At 37.4% G+C, this 17,328-nt stretch overlaps 1 protein-coding gene across 2 annotated transcripts in view; it reads right to left on the bottom strand.

The window, feature by feature from the left end:
* Positions 1–324: 324 nt before the first annotated feature.
* The window catches only part of PPA2 (inorganic pyrophosphatase 2), a 43,961-nt gene continuing 26,957 nt past the window's right edge, over positions 325–17,328 (bottom strand). For both annotated transcript variants that reach the window (XM_067568182.1, XM_067568184.1), the window contains 5 exons: positions 11,658–11,785; positions 9,642–9,727; positions 6,444–6,513; positions 1,629–1,668; positions 325–517 (listed from right to left, as the gene is read on the bottom strand). In XM_067568182.1, coding sequence (XP_067424283.1) covers positions 489–517; positions 1,629–1,668; positions 6,444–6,513; positions 9,642–9,727; positions 11,658–11,785 — 353 coding nt within the window. In that variant the 3' untranslated portion in view covers positions 325–488. The remainder of the gene's footprint in view (positions 518–1,628; positions 1,669–6,443; positions 6,514–9,641; positions 9,728–11,657; positions 11,786–17,328) is intronic.

Raw genomic sequence — 17,328 nt, forward strand, 5'->3', positions numbered from 1 at the left:
AACTGCATATTTGCATAGATATTTAGCCCACAATGTAAGGGATATTGTCTGTTCGAAAGGGATCATGACCAGGACAACCCTACATCCTTGTGTCCCTTGGCTGCCAGAGCAGCCTGCCTACGTTAGAGCAGTTTGAGGGCTGCTCTAATGTGCAACAGTAAACCAGACTATCCGAAATCAACCTCTATATCTGGAGGATATAAATGTGTACTGAAGCCACCTTTGTTCTCCACCTCTTCTGTTATTACACAGAATACAGCTTGGATATATGACAGAATTTTACAGTTTAGAAACAAAACCACTCACGAAGAAACACAGAAAGGAAACAATTAAAAAATGTCAGTGTTTATTTACATGTAAAAGGTTTATGCTACTTGAAAAAGTTGTTTCAACAGGAACCGAGCAATTAGTGCATTCGCCTGTCTTCAAAACTCAGGAAAAAGTGATGATTTAAGATTTGATTATGTGACTTCAGAACATTCCGATGATCACTTGTTAAGAAAGTGCCACACATCAACTAAAACAAAAATACACGTCAAGAATGGTATTAATTCTACATGGATAACCAGATGCAAACACTTGGAAATACAGCACTCTAACACTTTCAGCTTCTTTCCTGTCCTCCCCTCCCTAATACATACAGCTCCTTGAACCATATCACCAATCCATGTAAAGAGTGCCCCCAAAATAAACACGTTTTATTTTGTGGTACAACTTTGTTGAAAATTACATCCTGCAACAGTGTATAGCCCTGAAGTAACCATCTATTGCACATATCAAAGATTAGGCAGAGTGTGGTCAGCTGTGTGTCAGAGGCTTGAGATGGACTATTTTAGTAAATAAATGCTATTTATTGGTATACCATATAAGGGCAAAAGGAATGCAACTTGCTTTCCCATGAAATTGATTACACAGATGTTACTTTGTGAAGAATTTGGAACTAGACACAAGTTTTTAAGTTCCTTGTCTTTCCCTTCCCCTCTCCTATTTGTAATAATGCATGTCCCTCTCTCTCATACAGTGCTTTTTTTTCTTCTTTTTTTAAGTAAACAAAGCATGTTGAACAAACTTTGTTGGGAGTCCTATACCTCAACTAAAACCATGGTTTCTGTTAACTTGAAAATCAGTTCCACAAGCATGGGGAGAGGCAATTTTGCTTTAACTAACACTGAAAAAGTAAATTTGGCTTAGTTTGGTTGGATAGTTTCTTTTGTTTCGTTTTTAAAGTTACCACAAAGAAGGATTTAAAAGAAATAAAAGTAAGCAAAGCAATATTTCTTAGAAGGAAATGTGGCCTTCCATAATTTCTGAAAGAGAAAAATATTAGCATGACGGCTCAATCTAATTCTAGACTGACACAGGCTAGACTACAATCCCTTATTGACACTGAGTAGTACTTTATACCACTAGTAGTCCTTTTGACTTCAGTGGAACTACTCATGGCCTAAAGTACAATTCAAGAGGACTGAGGGCACCATAACCTGGCCCTATGTAAGCATATTTATCGGTTCTGATGCTTAGTATGTTTAGTTCACAAAAGCTTTTTCAACTCATCTATTTTTAGGTCAATTTTTTTTCAGCAAATAAAACAAAGGCATGTGGCCATTTGGAGTAACAATAAACTGTACCTTCTGCAGAAACAGAATCTCCTCTTGCAGGAGGTGGTGCCTACAGAAAAAAACCACAATATTAGTTACACTCCATGTGTAAAGCATCCAAACTCTAGGTTATTTTATTGTGAAAGTCAACAGATATTAGCACAAAAGGAACATACCAGTGATACTGCAGGACAATACTCCTCCCTCTCACACCTCCATTTTTCTTACTATCTGTACAAATATCTGTCTCTCAAATGCAGGCACAGACCTACCAGTATCTGTTTAGAATAAAGAGGATTTCCTCTTCTAGGATAAAGAGGATTTTATTTGCAAACAGCAAAGGTGAAAACATCTTTATTATATGATTAATTTTTTTGGTAAATTTACAGTTATATTTTTCCACAGCTATGTTTTTGGGGGGAGACAATCTCTATAACAGGGGGAAAGTCAAACTCACTGTGTAGAAGGGACACATTCTATATGTAACTGTGGTCCAGGGGGCTTCATATACATTTAAAGTTACATATACCCTTCAGCCCACGATGGCTCTCCTATTTTCATTGTTTCCAAAAAGATCATACTAGGAAATACAGCTTTTAATCAGTTGTCATTAATTTTACTTGTCCACCTATTGTCACATCTAGCATCCCTCAGCAAGAAAATGTTTTCACATTTCGGACCAGTATTATTTCTGTCCTTAGTCTCACTTCCTTTCCCAACCTCCTATTTCTCCCCTCTCTCCTCTATTTTCTACCCTCTGAAATTCCTTCACTCTACCAAATCCCAATTGCATGTAGGCTTCACTCCCATCCCATCTGCTAAAATTATCAGCAAATAAATAGTTAATATGGACATTTAAGTATCAGCATCTGGCTTTAGAGCCAACATCCCATGAGATTAATAGGAAAGGAAGTTCATCACTAGTAGGGCATGTTTACACTGCTAATGAGAACTCCTTACCTGGGATTTAGCCATAACCCCCCTACTGTCCACACACAACATTATCAATATCACAGAAAATATACCAGGTTGTTTTTTTTATTTGGTTGGGTTTTTTAAGTTCTCAGGCAAAGACTGCCCCTTTTCTTCTCTCTTTTAAAAGATACTTCTGCCTGGAAAGTATTCCTACCAAAGTACTTTTAACCAAAGATACCTCTCCCAGCAAAGTCCTTTACTACATTTTCTTTCCAGTATTATAAAGGAAGAATGATGTGATAAGTCTGAGAAAAACTGTTCTGCAAGCTATTTATAGTTCATCTTGGAGGTTTTCCAATTTTATCAAAATGTTTTAAGCAGACTCCTTGTAGAGTGAGTGAACAAGCATTTCTTGGGATTAATGTTAAACAAAGGCTTGGCTACCCAGGTCAGTTTTATAGATGGCAACACTTCATGTGAAGTAAACAGTACATTTTAACACTGATATATCCAGCTACATGTTCCATTTGTCCAGCATCTTATCTTCAGTGCTAAGAAAGAGATAAAGAAACACCAGAAACTTTCACCATCTACAGACTATTATAAATTCTGGTGTATGTCTGGCTACAGAATGCCAAGGTAAATCTGGGTATTTCAAATGTTCAGTACCAACTACTGTCGTACACAGATGACCTCTTCTGATCTCTCTGATTGTACCAATTTTACTTTGGGGTAACTCCCATCAACTGCAGTGAAATACTCCTGACTTTCTCTAAGGTGAGCACAGTCAGGCCAACTGAAATTCAGCTGGCAGAAAAGAATCAAGTGAGACCAAAGAGGAAAGATCAACAAAGCAAAAGTCACTTAAGAGACAGAGAATGCAGAAACACACACACACTTACAAAATGGCCAATACTGGATACTTAAAAGGAAGGCAGACACTATCCAAAAGTGCACCCATCAGAGTAATATAACAGAGCTGAAATTAATTTGCAATACTGACAAGTCATTTGAGTCTCAAATATAACTCTTGTAAAATCATGAAGGGCCAGACACCAACACCCTAAATCATGTTGAGGTCAACAACAGGTCTACCCATGGAGTAAGGTGTCACCCAACAACAATAATAAGGGTATCACAAGTTTGGCCCATCCATAACTATATATCTGCAGAACCAGTGCAATAAAGACTACTTTATTATTTGCTTTTCATTTTGTTCTTAGGCATGGAAATTCTAGGCATTCTACTCTCTGTAAAAACGCATGACTTATAGCAATGGACTATACCTTCTATTTTTGCAGTTAACATACCTCAGGAAAAATAAAAGGCATATACCACCCACCCAATACAAAAATCCTCTTTAAAATGGGTTAGGAAATGAGCACGGCAGCAGTTCCAAATAGTGCAAGTGATTCAGGAATCTTGCTCTAGTTGAAATATGTTTCCAATTATACTTGTAAGTCAGCACTCCACTATAGCTTTTATTTCTCTTGTTCTTATCCATAAGCTAATGGAAGGAAGTAAAAGAAACCACAGAAAGAAACTTTTTTTTTTTTTTTTTTTAATTTCCAGGTACATGTGAAACCCCCACAGCCATTAAGACTTTGCAGCTGATCTCTGTATACTGTCAGTTCAGCTTGCAAGAGCTGACAACTGAATCTGGCAATGCACGACTGTGGAAAAGACACCTGTTTAAAATGTAATATCTAGAATTTGACAATTCGCTCTCAAGAGAATCATAAAGGCCGTACTGTTTCCACTTCAAGTTACTTTTGATTAGAAATTACATACATTAAAAATACAAAGCAAAACATATTGTGCATTTCACTCAAGGATAAATATGTGAAGAGTAATTGGACTACCTAGATAAACAAAGACATTAAAGAAGAAAAATCTGTAAAAGAAACAGAAGCCGGGGATGGGGGTGAGAGGGGAGTAGTTAGTAAAATACTACAAAGAAATAGTAAAACCATACAAGGAAAAGCAAGTGAGGAATGAGAACAGGAAGAAAAAAAAAATCAACACCACTGGTGGCTACTATAAAGACAATACCATGGAACACCAATTAAAATTTGATTCAAAATTTAGATTTTGTAAACACCAGTACCAGAAATATTTCCACGGATATTTAAAAAAAACAAAAACAAAAAACCCCCCACAAAATATGTACAGTTGTTTTAAAACATTCACCTGGAATGTTTCAAATCCAAACAATACAGCACAGAGGACTTGAAACTGGCAATCATTTCATTGATTTTCATTGTACAAGCTGATGGCATGTCTGAACTTGAATTTTTAGTTGTGTTTTAACAGGTGTTAATAAAAAGGATTGTAAATTCGGGCATAGACAAAACACAAACATTTGCTGGTAGTTGTGTTAACCAGATAAACATGACTTGGAATGAGTATTTGAGTACCGAAACCAACGTTTCTTTATTGTGTACATTAAAATTTTACAACTGTGCTAATTAGCATGTGTTAATACATGTCTAGTAATTCAAGTGTAGACATACTTTGAGAGAAATGCAGAAATTCAACAGAATCAACAGTGAGAAGTTTGATTTTGAAATTTCTTTCAGCTTTAACCAGCTTTGTTATTTGCTAAAGACTTATTTGCTTACGATACAACATTCTTAAGACGACAGTATCCCTTTTACAATAATGTTAGTTGAGGCACAGAAATGGGAAATTCAGTGGTAAGTTTTCCCTAGAAGGTACAACTGTTGTATTTAATTTTCTGGCAACCCTTTTTAAGGGAGTTTTAACAGCTTGTTGCAGATACACCACCACTGGCACCCATTACAGGGAAATGTATTAGTCTTCACTAGCTAAAACAAACAGGAGTATTTGGCTCACCATTCCAGTACATAAAAGGTCCTGGTTTTTTCATCACTGATATGCTATCACTAATGTAAGCTACTGAAGATTTTAGCCTGTATCTTATGAGTGAATAATGAAAAAGTGAGGCAACTAGGAAAGAAGGCTCTGAATATGCATATGCACAGTATGCCTGGTTTTGAAAGTAAAAACAGGAGACTTTTCAGATCTTGGTTTTAAGAGGCCTGAGCTCTCATTTGACATTTACACTTTGCACAATAGCTATAACTGTGTGCGCAAATCAGAACATTGAGAGAGTTTGAGTTAATGGCTAGTTAGCTGCCTATATAGCCACAGGCAAGTGTACACCTGATATGCTTCTGATAATGGACAAAGCAAATACATGTGAAAAACTTTTTTTTTTGTTAAATTAAGCACTTTATATTTCATTTTCTTTGCTTAAGTTGGGGTCCTCCAAAATATAACATTTAAATGGAGTAACTTCTCCTCCAATGATATTTGCACATGTAAATATCAAACCTGCAGGACATTTTTCTAGTTTAAATAGAGAACCCATGTATTTGAATTTTACATTAATTTGCAGAACAAGGCACTATTCTTGAACAAGCATTTAGACAAACATTCCCCCCTTCTTTGTACAGCAATGCATTCAATTATGCAAGCAGGCCAGCAAAGGATCCCTTAGTGTTTAGAGAGTACAGTCAGCTAGTCAATGAGTTTTAACTCTGGGTGGTAACTCATGGCAACAGGGCAGACAGAAAAGACAGCAGGCTAGATTTAACATAGCAGTCAATCTTGCTATTTAGCATTAGAAGAAACAGTACCATAGAAAATCAGCAAAACGGTAATGAACATGCCAGAAAATACAATTATTATATTGCACTGAAAAAGGTTTATATTATAATGGTTACATGTCCCCTGTAATCTTTTTACTCTGCATCTTATTTTTTAAAGCTCACATTTTCATTTAATGCAAGGACCAACTTTTTTCTTTACCTATTTTAGTTCAATGCTGGATTTCTGGATCCTTTGCTTGCATTAACAACTATTTTTTAAAATAAAAATGTTATATTAAAAGCATTTTGCCCTTACTGATTCCACAATTAACCTGGCATCCTCTTCACTGCAACGAAAGGGGCTGTCATGCACCAAAACATTCATGCTGAAAAATAAAATTAATAAGATTGGTAATCAGAAAAATGGAACAGACTAAAACCTATCTATGATAAACCACCTCTGCAAATAGCCCAATAGTTTATGCCTTCCAAGAAGTGAGACAGTCAAAAATGAAGTAACAATAACTAGTGTTTTATACACTTAATATTTTCATTTATATAGTGACTTTCATCCTCAAATGGGTCCCAAAGTTCTTTGTATGTAAAGGGACACAATGGCATGGAGACAATTCTATGGTAGGGGATCCAATAAACTGACTTCACAGCACACTGATACCAAAAGAGAAATTTTGATCAAAGACCTGGGGCAAACCCCTGCTCCTTCAAAAAGTATCCAAAATCTTTCATGCTCATGGACAGCAGAAGAAAACATAGGGCCAAATCCTCTGCTAGTGTAAATGGCTAAAGTTAGTACAGCTGCACTCATTTACACCGAGACTGAATTTGGGCTTTGGTTTATAAGGTCTCATCTAAATTACCCTCTAGGATAAATTGCATAGAATTTGATTCCTCAAAGTAAAGTTATAATTTTTTAAAAATTATACTAACATATAGCCTGGATGATTTGGAATAAAAAAATATGAGGCTCAGTATTATAAGCTATGCAACAGTACAGCTATTAAGTTATCTAGCTGTTAACACAGCTGTGCAATCAGTCCTAGAGTGTAGCAAGACCACCACATTTTTTCAGGAAACAAATAGGAGGACTATAATCATTAAAATTTCTGCCAAGGCTTTTGCATTACATGTATGGTTAAAGTCAGGCTTCTACAGAATTAAAAGAGGACTTGGCAAAACATTCCCACCCTGTAGGTACTGTGCTGACATGACAGTATTTCCATTGCAAACCAGCTCAGTGAGCTTGATGATAAGCCATTTAAATTTGTATCAGGCCAAAAGTTGGTATTTAATGACAATTAAGCTTTTAAGAGGACAAACTACTTTTAAAAGAAACTTAAATATTGAAAAAATTATGACATAACTTTTAAAAATATATACACACACAGATACATATCAATATATGCATATCAAATTACTAGCAATACTGGGCCCTGTTCAGCAAAGCACTTAAGCATATGCTTAAATTTTAAGCACTGCTTAAGTCACACTGATATCAATACAACGAGAGTCCTGTGGCACCTTAAAGACTAACACATTTATTTGGGCATAAGCTTTCATGGGCAGAAACCAACATGCATCTGACAAAGTGGGTTTCTGCCCACAAAAGCTAATGCCCAAATAAATTTGTTAGTCTTTAAGGTGCCACAGGACTCTTGTTGTTTCACTAAATACATCCTAACACGGCTACCCCGCCGGAACTGATATCAATGCTTAACTTTAACCACATGCTTCAACACCTTGCTGAATTGGAGCCAGATTCCAATGAGTCCTTGCATGCTATGGCTTACATTGTAACAGTTCTCTCTGTAGGGTCAGAAGGAATAGGTGAGGGCCATGCAATATCCTGGCAAACAGCTAAAAGTTTCATTACTCCCGTTCTTTGATTTTATTTGACACCGTGACAATCTAGTCTCAGGATGCTTATACACTAATTGGGTGTCCATTGCTGTTGATCAATTAACACCACCATAATTATGTTAATATGCACAACACACTTCTACCTTCAGAGATTTCACTGAATTTTCTTATAGAGTTAATGGAAGAACTGCAAATAGTTCCAGTTGCAATGTAAGCCATCCGATAAACCTACAGACTCAACTGAATAGAATAGCAATAAATCTTTTTGTTTATTTTTGTTTTCAGTTTTACCAATTTACATAACATTTAAACAAAGAATGTTAAACACAACTAACATCAAGGATGGTATCATTCATCATCATCAACTGTCATCACATCTCGCCAACAGAGATGACTCAGTGACTAGCTTTTTAAGGCAAAAGAGTGGTAGGTAGGAGAACTGGGGTCAATTTCTGGTTCTGCCAGAGTCTTCCAGTGTGACTCTGGGCAAATCACTTAATTGGAATGTGCCGCAGCTCCCCCATCCATAAAACAGAGAACAGTGCACTCTTTCTCCAATGCTTTGACTTGCTCTATTTAAACTGTTAGCTCTTTGGGGGAGGGAATGTCTCTCACTATGTGCTTGTGCAGCATCTGGCACTCTGGTGCCCCAATCTCAGTTGGGGACTCCTGGTGCTACAGCAAAACAAACAACAATAATAATACAGTAGACGCTCATTAGTAACAACATTATCGGTGCCCTTTTGCTATTTTGCTGTTAAGCAGCTGTTGCTTTTATGGGGAGTGTCAACGATTCACAGTAGGGAAAGTGTTTCCAGGGGAAATGTTGCTCAGAGGCAGTGGTTGCTCTTACAAGGTGTTGCTGCAAACAAGCGTCTACTGTAGTATGGAATCAATGATGGGCAGTGGAGTCATTAGAGCTTGTATGGAATATGGAGGCTCTCAGGAAAATCCCAAACAGCATTCTGGGGAAAACAGGGAAATTCAAAGTTGAGGACTAACTTGACAATTTAATTCCCGTGTTGTTTTTAAATACTGCAGGAATTTTAGAACAGAAGCTGATCATAAATACATGTGCAGTGATACACAGTGGGGTGGTTAAGGACAAAATGAGAGCCATAAATCTGCATTTCCTTAAGTTAGGTTGCTAACTACTGGTAGCATTTTTAAGAATTCATACATTTAATTTTACAGTGTAACTGTATATCATCATCATCATCATCAACGGCTAACACAACCCTAATCTTCTCTCTATTTTAAAGTGAATATTTTTAATTAAGTAAATGCTAAGTATAAATGAGCTATACCTGGCTGTTTTATCAAGTTACATAACAGAACACATTACAAGAAATTAAAAGTTATCAGTATTGTGCAAAAAAACTAAAAGCAGAAGATTATAGAGTAACTGGTTTTTGAGCCATTACAAAAGTTTATTTGTAAGTCATCTGCAGGACTCACGGGATCAATATGTATTTTCTGAGTAAACCCTGCGTAGTTACCAAGCAAAGAGCAATTCTCTATCAGGGTGCTGTACAAACAGAAAAGTTACTATCACCTCAAAGCAAAAGTTGCCCCATGCTGCATTCTGACAGAATGAATACAATACACACAGGAATAGCTTTGAATGGATGCTTACCATTTTATAGCACCTCCATCAGCCTTCTTATGAAGCAAAGCTTTCCAGTATTCATGGGTGGATTTAATAATTTCAACAGCAAAATCCTAGTTTATATCAAGAAAAGTTTTAGGATATAAAAAGCTATTAAATAAATTCCAAAGAACTAATTTATTAAAAATGCAATTTCATGTGATATATTTTACAGAACTTTTAATGAGGCTTCACAGAAGGCTCCCTACAGTAACACTTTTCTAAGGTGAGAAACAAACCACACTATCCACCATGTATATCAGCATCATATTTAGGATACTTTTTGATTTGTGGCCAGACACAATAAATAAGATTCATGAAAAGATAAAATCAGTGTAACATGTACAAGAATAAAACAGGTTGCTACATGTGTACCTACAACTATAGTAACATTATATGATGCATTATTATTTAAGAAATAACAAATGATCCTATAATTAAAAATTGTATTATAACACATACATACAAGGTCACAATTAATGTTGCGCACACTGCAATAAATTGGCATTTCCTGATTTGATTGCTTAACCATACAACCTTAGTGTTACATTAGAACGATATATTAACTGCCTACTTTTGTTTAGTGTGGAGTTTAATTTCTTGCTGATGTTTGTTGTTGTTGAGAAACGAAATACAGGGAAGAAATTAAAAAGTTCGAAAAAGTTTTAAAATTTCTTGGCATCACACTTGTAGACAGAATATTAAATTTCATAATTGGACTAGTTGGCTAGATACCACTGAAATCTTGCCACCTTTCACCAGAGCCACTGGAACATTTTGAGGAAAAGTAACTCTTTTACAACCTGGGTCTCTAAAAACATATGCAACACATCCAAGCTGGTCAGGGGTAAGGTTTTCACTGCAAACTCTGACCCAAAATTCCAACAGTTTTGGCTGCAGCCTTGTTCAAGCTTCACTGAATAAGCTTTGCAAAGTACAAAATTAAGAAAGGCAGTCAGTGGAGGAGGTGACAATAGATCTTTGGATTGTCTGACTTTGAAGCACTGGGTATTTTCCACCAGACTAATGATTTATTTTAGAGAAAAGAGTAATAAGAGGAACTATTTAACCAGAAAAGATCAGAAAGTTGTTTGGGTTGGTTAGTAGGCATTTTATAACTTGGACAGGTCATTACAAAGCTAACCTAGCCAATTTGTGTATAGGCATCATTCCTCTGGAACCCACTTACAATGTTAAGGGGGAAAAAGCAAACTTCTATAGAGTGTGCATAATACGTGATTTTAAAAACATTTTAAACTCAAATCAAACCCAGTTTCCCCTGGAAAAGGCCATGCATTCTCTACAGTGAGCATTATTCCCATGCCCACTGCACTTTCAAACATCAGCTATTTTAGCCATAGATTGTCAAAAACTCGTGAGAATTCTTCTAAAGATGGGAAAAGATCTTTAGTTTGGAAGACAAAAACTGCTGAAGCATTTTTACTCATAATTACCAAAAAAATTCATCTCTGAGCAAAGACCAAGCATGGAAAAGTCTGCAATCTATCACTTCTTTTAAAACATAGAAGTTCGCAAAATTGTCATGAACATTTACCAATCTACACACAATCTATTCACCATTTCTTTCCTGTGATGACAAAGATATTGAAAAAATCCAGCCCTGATCCTACAAAAACCATACACATGTGTAAGTCTTCACAGGACTGGGACTTAATATATTACCTACTTGTACAAAAAGCCCATTATTTCCTTGGGATATGTTTAATTTTGCAAGTTTGCCTAATTACCTACACAGACAAAAATACAGCTATTCAAAATTCTCTCTGCTATATTAAAGTTTTCATTTTACAAACACATGAATACAAACCAAATAAAGTTCTGATGTTTGATAATATTTTCCTACCCCCGATATTGCATTTACCATAGCCTTATTCCATTATGGTGTACCAACCACTTTCACTTCCTTGCAAGCAAGTTCTAAAATACATCACTCCAAAAAACACATGCCAGTAAGATACATCTTTAAATCCATATAATCATCACCTTGTCTTTAAACTCTCCATTAAAAGCAAACTTATTTTCCGGTTTTTCATCTGGGACCTTATATAATTGGAACCAGTCAACTGTAGCTTCAAGATAACCCGGTTTGTGCTTCTTGACATCATCAATATCTGTAGGTATTTTAAAAAAAAAAAAGTATCAAATTTTTACTCACAGTTTTGGTAACATCAATTTTAAAAAGTCTCATAAAATATTTGCAAGCAATTTGATTTCAGTGAATTCTTTCAAAGTCATCAGGGAATTTCAGTTTCTTACCTCTGTTGCCTATAGTTGATATTTTATGATTTCACTACCTCACTAAAATAGATAAACCAGTCACCTCCTGGTCTTCATTAATTAAGACCCAGAGGGCCAATGAATAAAATGACCGTGTTTATAGCTGCAGGCAAAAAAAATTCCTTTTTATAGGCTTTCATCTCACTAGGTACCTCATTTGAGACTCAGATTACTTTATACATTTTATTTCCCAGCAACTGTGGGGACTACTGCGTTTTGTTTTGGTTTTTTTAATAATGGAAAAATAGCTGGCAAAAACAATTTTAGCTCGTGGATTTTAAATTAGCACCTGAAAATGAAGTATAAACTTGGTGTAGCAAATGAAAACCTAAAATGAATAGTAAAAACACATCCAACAGCACATCTTCCTCTGAATTTGGCCTATTAGATGCAGAAAGGGTAAATGCTACTAGCATTAAATGTCAAGTATTCTAACATCTTGTTCTAGTTACTTGCGCTACGCACATTCTACCCTTGTCTCTGCAGGTGCAGACCAGCGGGCAGCAGAATGAGAAATAGCCTGTCCTATTCTTGCACAGCAGGACCTGAAGGGCATTTCCAGGGCATTCCTTGTGGCAGAGCATGACGACTTCAGAAAATGGCTGTATAATTTATGAATTCTGTTTGTTATTGTGAAACTATGTTATGAAAAATTTCTGTAACATGAGCGCCTGTATGTACGTGGATCCCTCACTGCTAATATGTCCTGTATCAGGTACAAATTAGACAAAGACAGTGGGAAATACTTAGCAGACCTGAAGAAGAGCTCTGTGTAACCTCAACAGCTTGTCTCTCTCACCAACTGAAGTTGGTCTAACAAAAGATATTACCTCACCTATCTTGTCTAACACTAATGATGGTACTTAGACCTCACAAAGATTATGCTAAAGACAGCTGAATCCATAGAAAACCAGTTTTAGTTTAACTCCTTGAAGAGGGTTAAGGGGGGAAGTGAGAGCAGTGGAAAGTTACCTGAAAGACAGAACAAAGGAAGCCAGGTGGGTTTACAGCAAGCCAGACAGGAGGAAGAAGTTTGGGCTGGAGAGAGCAAGATCACCCAGCATATGGCAACCTCATGTGGCAGGGGGGGCCCTGCTTGCTTTCCTGAGTCCAAATGGCCCCAAGGACTCTAGACAACCAAAGAGTTGGACATTAGGACAAACTTCCTAACTGTCAGGGTGGTTAAGCACTGGAACACATTTTCTAGGGAGGTTGTGAAATCTCCGTCATTGGAGGTTTTAAAGAATAGGTTAGACAAAGACCTGTCAGGAATGGTCTAGTTATTATGTAGTCCTGCCTTGAGTGCAGGAGACTGGATTAGATGACCTATTGAGGTCCCTTACTGTCGTACACTTCTATGATTCTTAATCCCAGCCAAATCTGCAGAACAATTACATACAAAATATACGGATCTGATAGTGTCATATTCTTTCATGCTTAGGACAAAAGTTTTCATGAAGTTGCCACAATGGGAAGGTCTGATGCTCGTGCATTGGGCTCTTCTTCCACATTACTGCCAAGCACCAACTGATCGACTTTGTCATGTTTCCTTTCATCTGTCAAGATGTTGGATGGCCATATTTCATGCAGTACAATTATTTATAGTTGCGTGCGTCTCTCTCAGCAGCAAGCAAAAATGTGGCAAACCCATATAGTTTTCAGAGAAATACACCTCTGTCACTGAGGTGAAGGAAGCCCACACACCTTAAGAATAAATTTTTAATAATTACAGTTTTTATAGAGAAAGCTTGTTCAATCCATTAAAAATTAAGAGGACAACAGCTTCCCCACAGGACTTTGGAGGTGGATGTAAAGTTGGGGGCGGGGAAAGGAGGAGGAGAAAAAGATCTCAGGGCTCTGCCTAAGGGAGCAGAAAAAAGGGAAGAAATAGTAGGAAGTGCAGTGATTTAATATACTAGTCTCCAGCAGCCTAAAACAAATAGGAGTCAGATGATTTCTGCCTTCTCCACACAATAGTCATTAGGTGCCACATTCTGGCACTGGATATGGACACATGGGTTCCACTGACACGATGTATTCAGGCTGCAGTCAAATGAATTAAACGTATAGAATAAGCAAATGTATGGCCCATTATAATTTGGTCCTGTTTATCTGTACTGTCAATCTCCTGTCAGAAGAGGCCGAGAAGGGAATGTCAGGAGCCTTGCAGGTCATATAGCATTAATGTGCATTAACACAGCTGTGTGGGTGAGATTTCTGCATATTGCCTGTATGCATTTTACAGTTCCACTTTCATAAGCACCAAAATTAACTCAAGGGTTAAAAAAGCAGATGAAAAAAAGTTAGCTATTATTACAATAAGTGTAAGCAGCTTGGTTTGAATAAGGAAAATCTCTAGAGGTGGCATGAACGACTACTGCTAGCTTTTTGTCAAAGGAAAGAGCCAATGAAAACGCAGCTCCTAAGTCTATCGGGCCTTACAAAAGGAAGCGATAAAAACATTTGTACAAAACTACCATTTTTAGTACAACAGATGCTGTTTCTTGCAAGCAAAGCTAAAACATACTTGCAACGAGCTTTCTAAACAAGGTCTGTGGGAAGAGAAGACATATGTTTTTAATAACATCTTATAAACATTTACAGGAAGCAGCAGCTACATTCCATATAAAGGCATTTGTTGTATTTTCTGCAGCACGGGTGGGAAAAAAGCCCCAGTACGGACAATTAATTTCTTTATGTTGAATACTTACACAAATTCACAACAAAAGCTTTCACGGGCCTCCTCTGCTTCTCTGAATATAAATATACCCATGCTTTCAGAAAGAGTATATACAGTACATGACACCATGTTGTGCAACATACTTTATTTTCATCATTCAGGGATTGACCACATAACTCAAAACGGACTTAAAGCCACCACCTATGGTTATCACCTATAAGGAATAAAAATAACCCAAGACACTGCCCACTGCTATGTATTACATTTATAAAGAGCAAAGAGCATTTTGTTTGGAGAAAAGGAGAATGGTGCCGATATTGTACAGTAACTACACAATAAGTTATTAATATACCAAAGTCGATAGAACTTAATTTTACAGATATGTATATATATGCAGGCATCATTCCAATGACCAACAGAATAAAACCTCCCGCCCAAGATTTCCAAAAATGACCAATGATTTTGGGTGCCTTAGTTTTTGTGTGTCCACCTTGAGACACCTTAAAGGGGCCTGGATTTCAGAGGGGAAGTGCTCAATACTTTCAGAGAGCCACTGTAAGACACCTCAACCCCAGCACCCCAAATCATTAGTTACTTTTCAAATGAGTGGCCAATATGAATCTCATTTTAGGACTCTGTAATTGGATCTAAACATAAACATGCCCAAATATTTATCTCAGTTTTCAGGCAAGGTAAACTGGTCCTGTTGTGTATTTGAACTTCAATACATAAATCAAATCCCACTATGAGGCAAGTGGACAGAAACTTTTTGCACTTCAAGAATTTGCCTCTCTTCTTGGCCCAGATATTACACAAAGCCCAGGCCTGTTTTAGAGATTCAGAGTGGAAAAGAAGTTTACATCCACACCCAGACCCACTTCCTTGTTTTTAAATTGCTTCAGGGAGTCCAGCAATGTTTATCTGGCTAGCAGCTGGCTAGGCAGAAAAGGGACTACAGTACTCAGGTACCTAAAGGGCAGAGTTAAACCAAAGTTGATTATATTAAAACAGGTTCTTCTCTTGCACCAGTGAAAATTTCCAGATTAAACTTCTTAATTTACACACACACGTGCAGACTTAAAAATCTGTTGTGTCTAAACTGCAGCTTGATTTGAAACAGAGCTTGTCCCCACCCCTTCCAATATTGCAAATTGTAATTGTACATAGCCACAACATACTACATGAGGCCTCGTTCTTTGAAACTGTGCCTCCTCCTCAATCCCCAATGAAGTCAATGGGAATTGATGCCAACCACCTCTCAAGCCCCAATCTTGTCACTCTGGTTTTGCAAGTGTGAATTACAGCTTTCACTGCTATGTATGAGAGTTCTAGGCAGGTTTTCCAATTGTAAACAGTACTTATCAATAAATGCCTGCGAAACTAGAGGCATATGTATTGGGATTGCTATGAATAAACAATGGGAAATGCTCAGAAAATGCTCAGCCTTAAAATCTGTTTTGGAAATCAACTGCATTTATGAGAATTATCAAAAACCCAGAATAGGGAAACATGATGTACCTCGTGTGTATTTAAATCAGTAAGAAAAAAAATGAATATAGAACACAAGCCCAGGACAGGATTGTCAAGCATTTATCACTTTACTTTCCCCAAATTATTTTTTCCAGATTACCATAGCAATTAATCTTCATCAGAGACTATCCACATACCTAGTTTGAACTTTTAATACAAAGTAGCGTGAGTCACCCAAGCAAAAAAAAACAAACAAAAAAAAACTACACTTTTCACAAATGTTAGTGTAACAAAAACCACTGACTAGATTTTGTTCAACTTCTGAAGGGGACAAAGGATACAGGAAAGGTCCTTGCTGGGCAGAGACCAAACATGAGAATTCTCCACCCTATCAGAAATGTTAAGTGAATGAACAAAGTGGTTTAGAATTAGTCTCTTCTCCTTCACTGTGATGCCACTACCATCAGGCAGTGACATGAGCTTGTCAGTTATTAGGAGAGGTTTCTTAGTTTTATCTACTGCTAGCATCCATTCAAATTAAAAAAAAGTCTCATGTGGAGGAGGGGAAGACAACTATAAAGGGACATATTGTACTGCACATTCCAACAGATTTGTTTGTTTTCAAAACAAAGAAGGATGGCTGTTAAACACTGCAAGCTACAGTTATTTTTGTTGAAGCAGATGTGGGACTCTTTTCCCTCCTAAACCTTGGACTAATCAGACAGACTCTGAAGTGACAAATTTCTTACATTTAAGAAACCTTTCCCCTCTTCACCCTCTGATTATTACAAGGATGCCTCTCAGGGTATGTCTGCACAGCAACCAGACACCCGCGTCTGGCCCAGGCCAGCTCACTCAGGATCCCGGGGCTGTTTCACTGAGGTGTAGACTTCCGGGCTCAGGCTGGGGCCTCGGTTCTGGGACCCTCCCACCTTGCAGGGTCCTAGAGCCCAGAATTCTACACAGCAATGAAACCGCCCTGCAGCCTGAGCCTCTGAGCCCGAGCCAGCTGGCCTGGGCCAGCCACGATGTCTAGTTGCTTTGTAGCCGTACTTTGAGAGGTGTGTTGTTCCCATCTATCAAGCTGTCCTGCAGTGGATCAAGAGCATGAATACCGAACTCAGGGCAAGGCTGTTAGGAAATGGGGCACAAAGCCCAAACTGGTTGCCAGTTCTATACTTAAATTTTACCAACCGGACTATCAAGTGTAAGCTCCTCAGGCACTAT

This window comes from Emydura macquarii, unplaced genomic scaffold, assembly GCF_026122565.2.
Source record: "Emydura macquarii macquarii isolate MOO-44397 ecotype Brisbane River unplaced genomic scaffold, CSIRO-AGI_Emac_v2 contig_2863, whole genome shotgun sequence".
NCBI classification, from domain to species: Eukaryota; Metazoa; Chordata; order Testudines; family Chelidae; genus Emydura; species Emydura macquarii.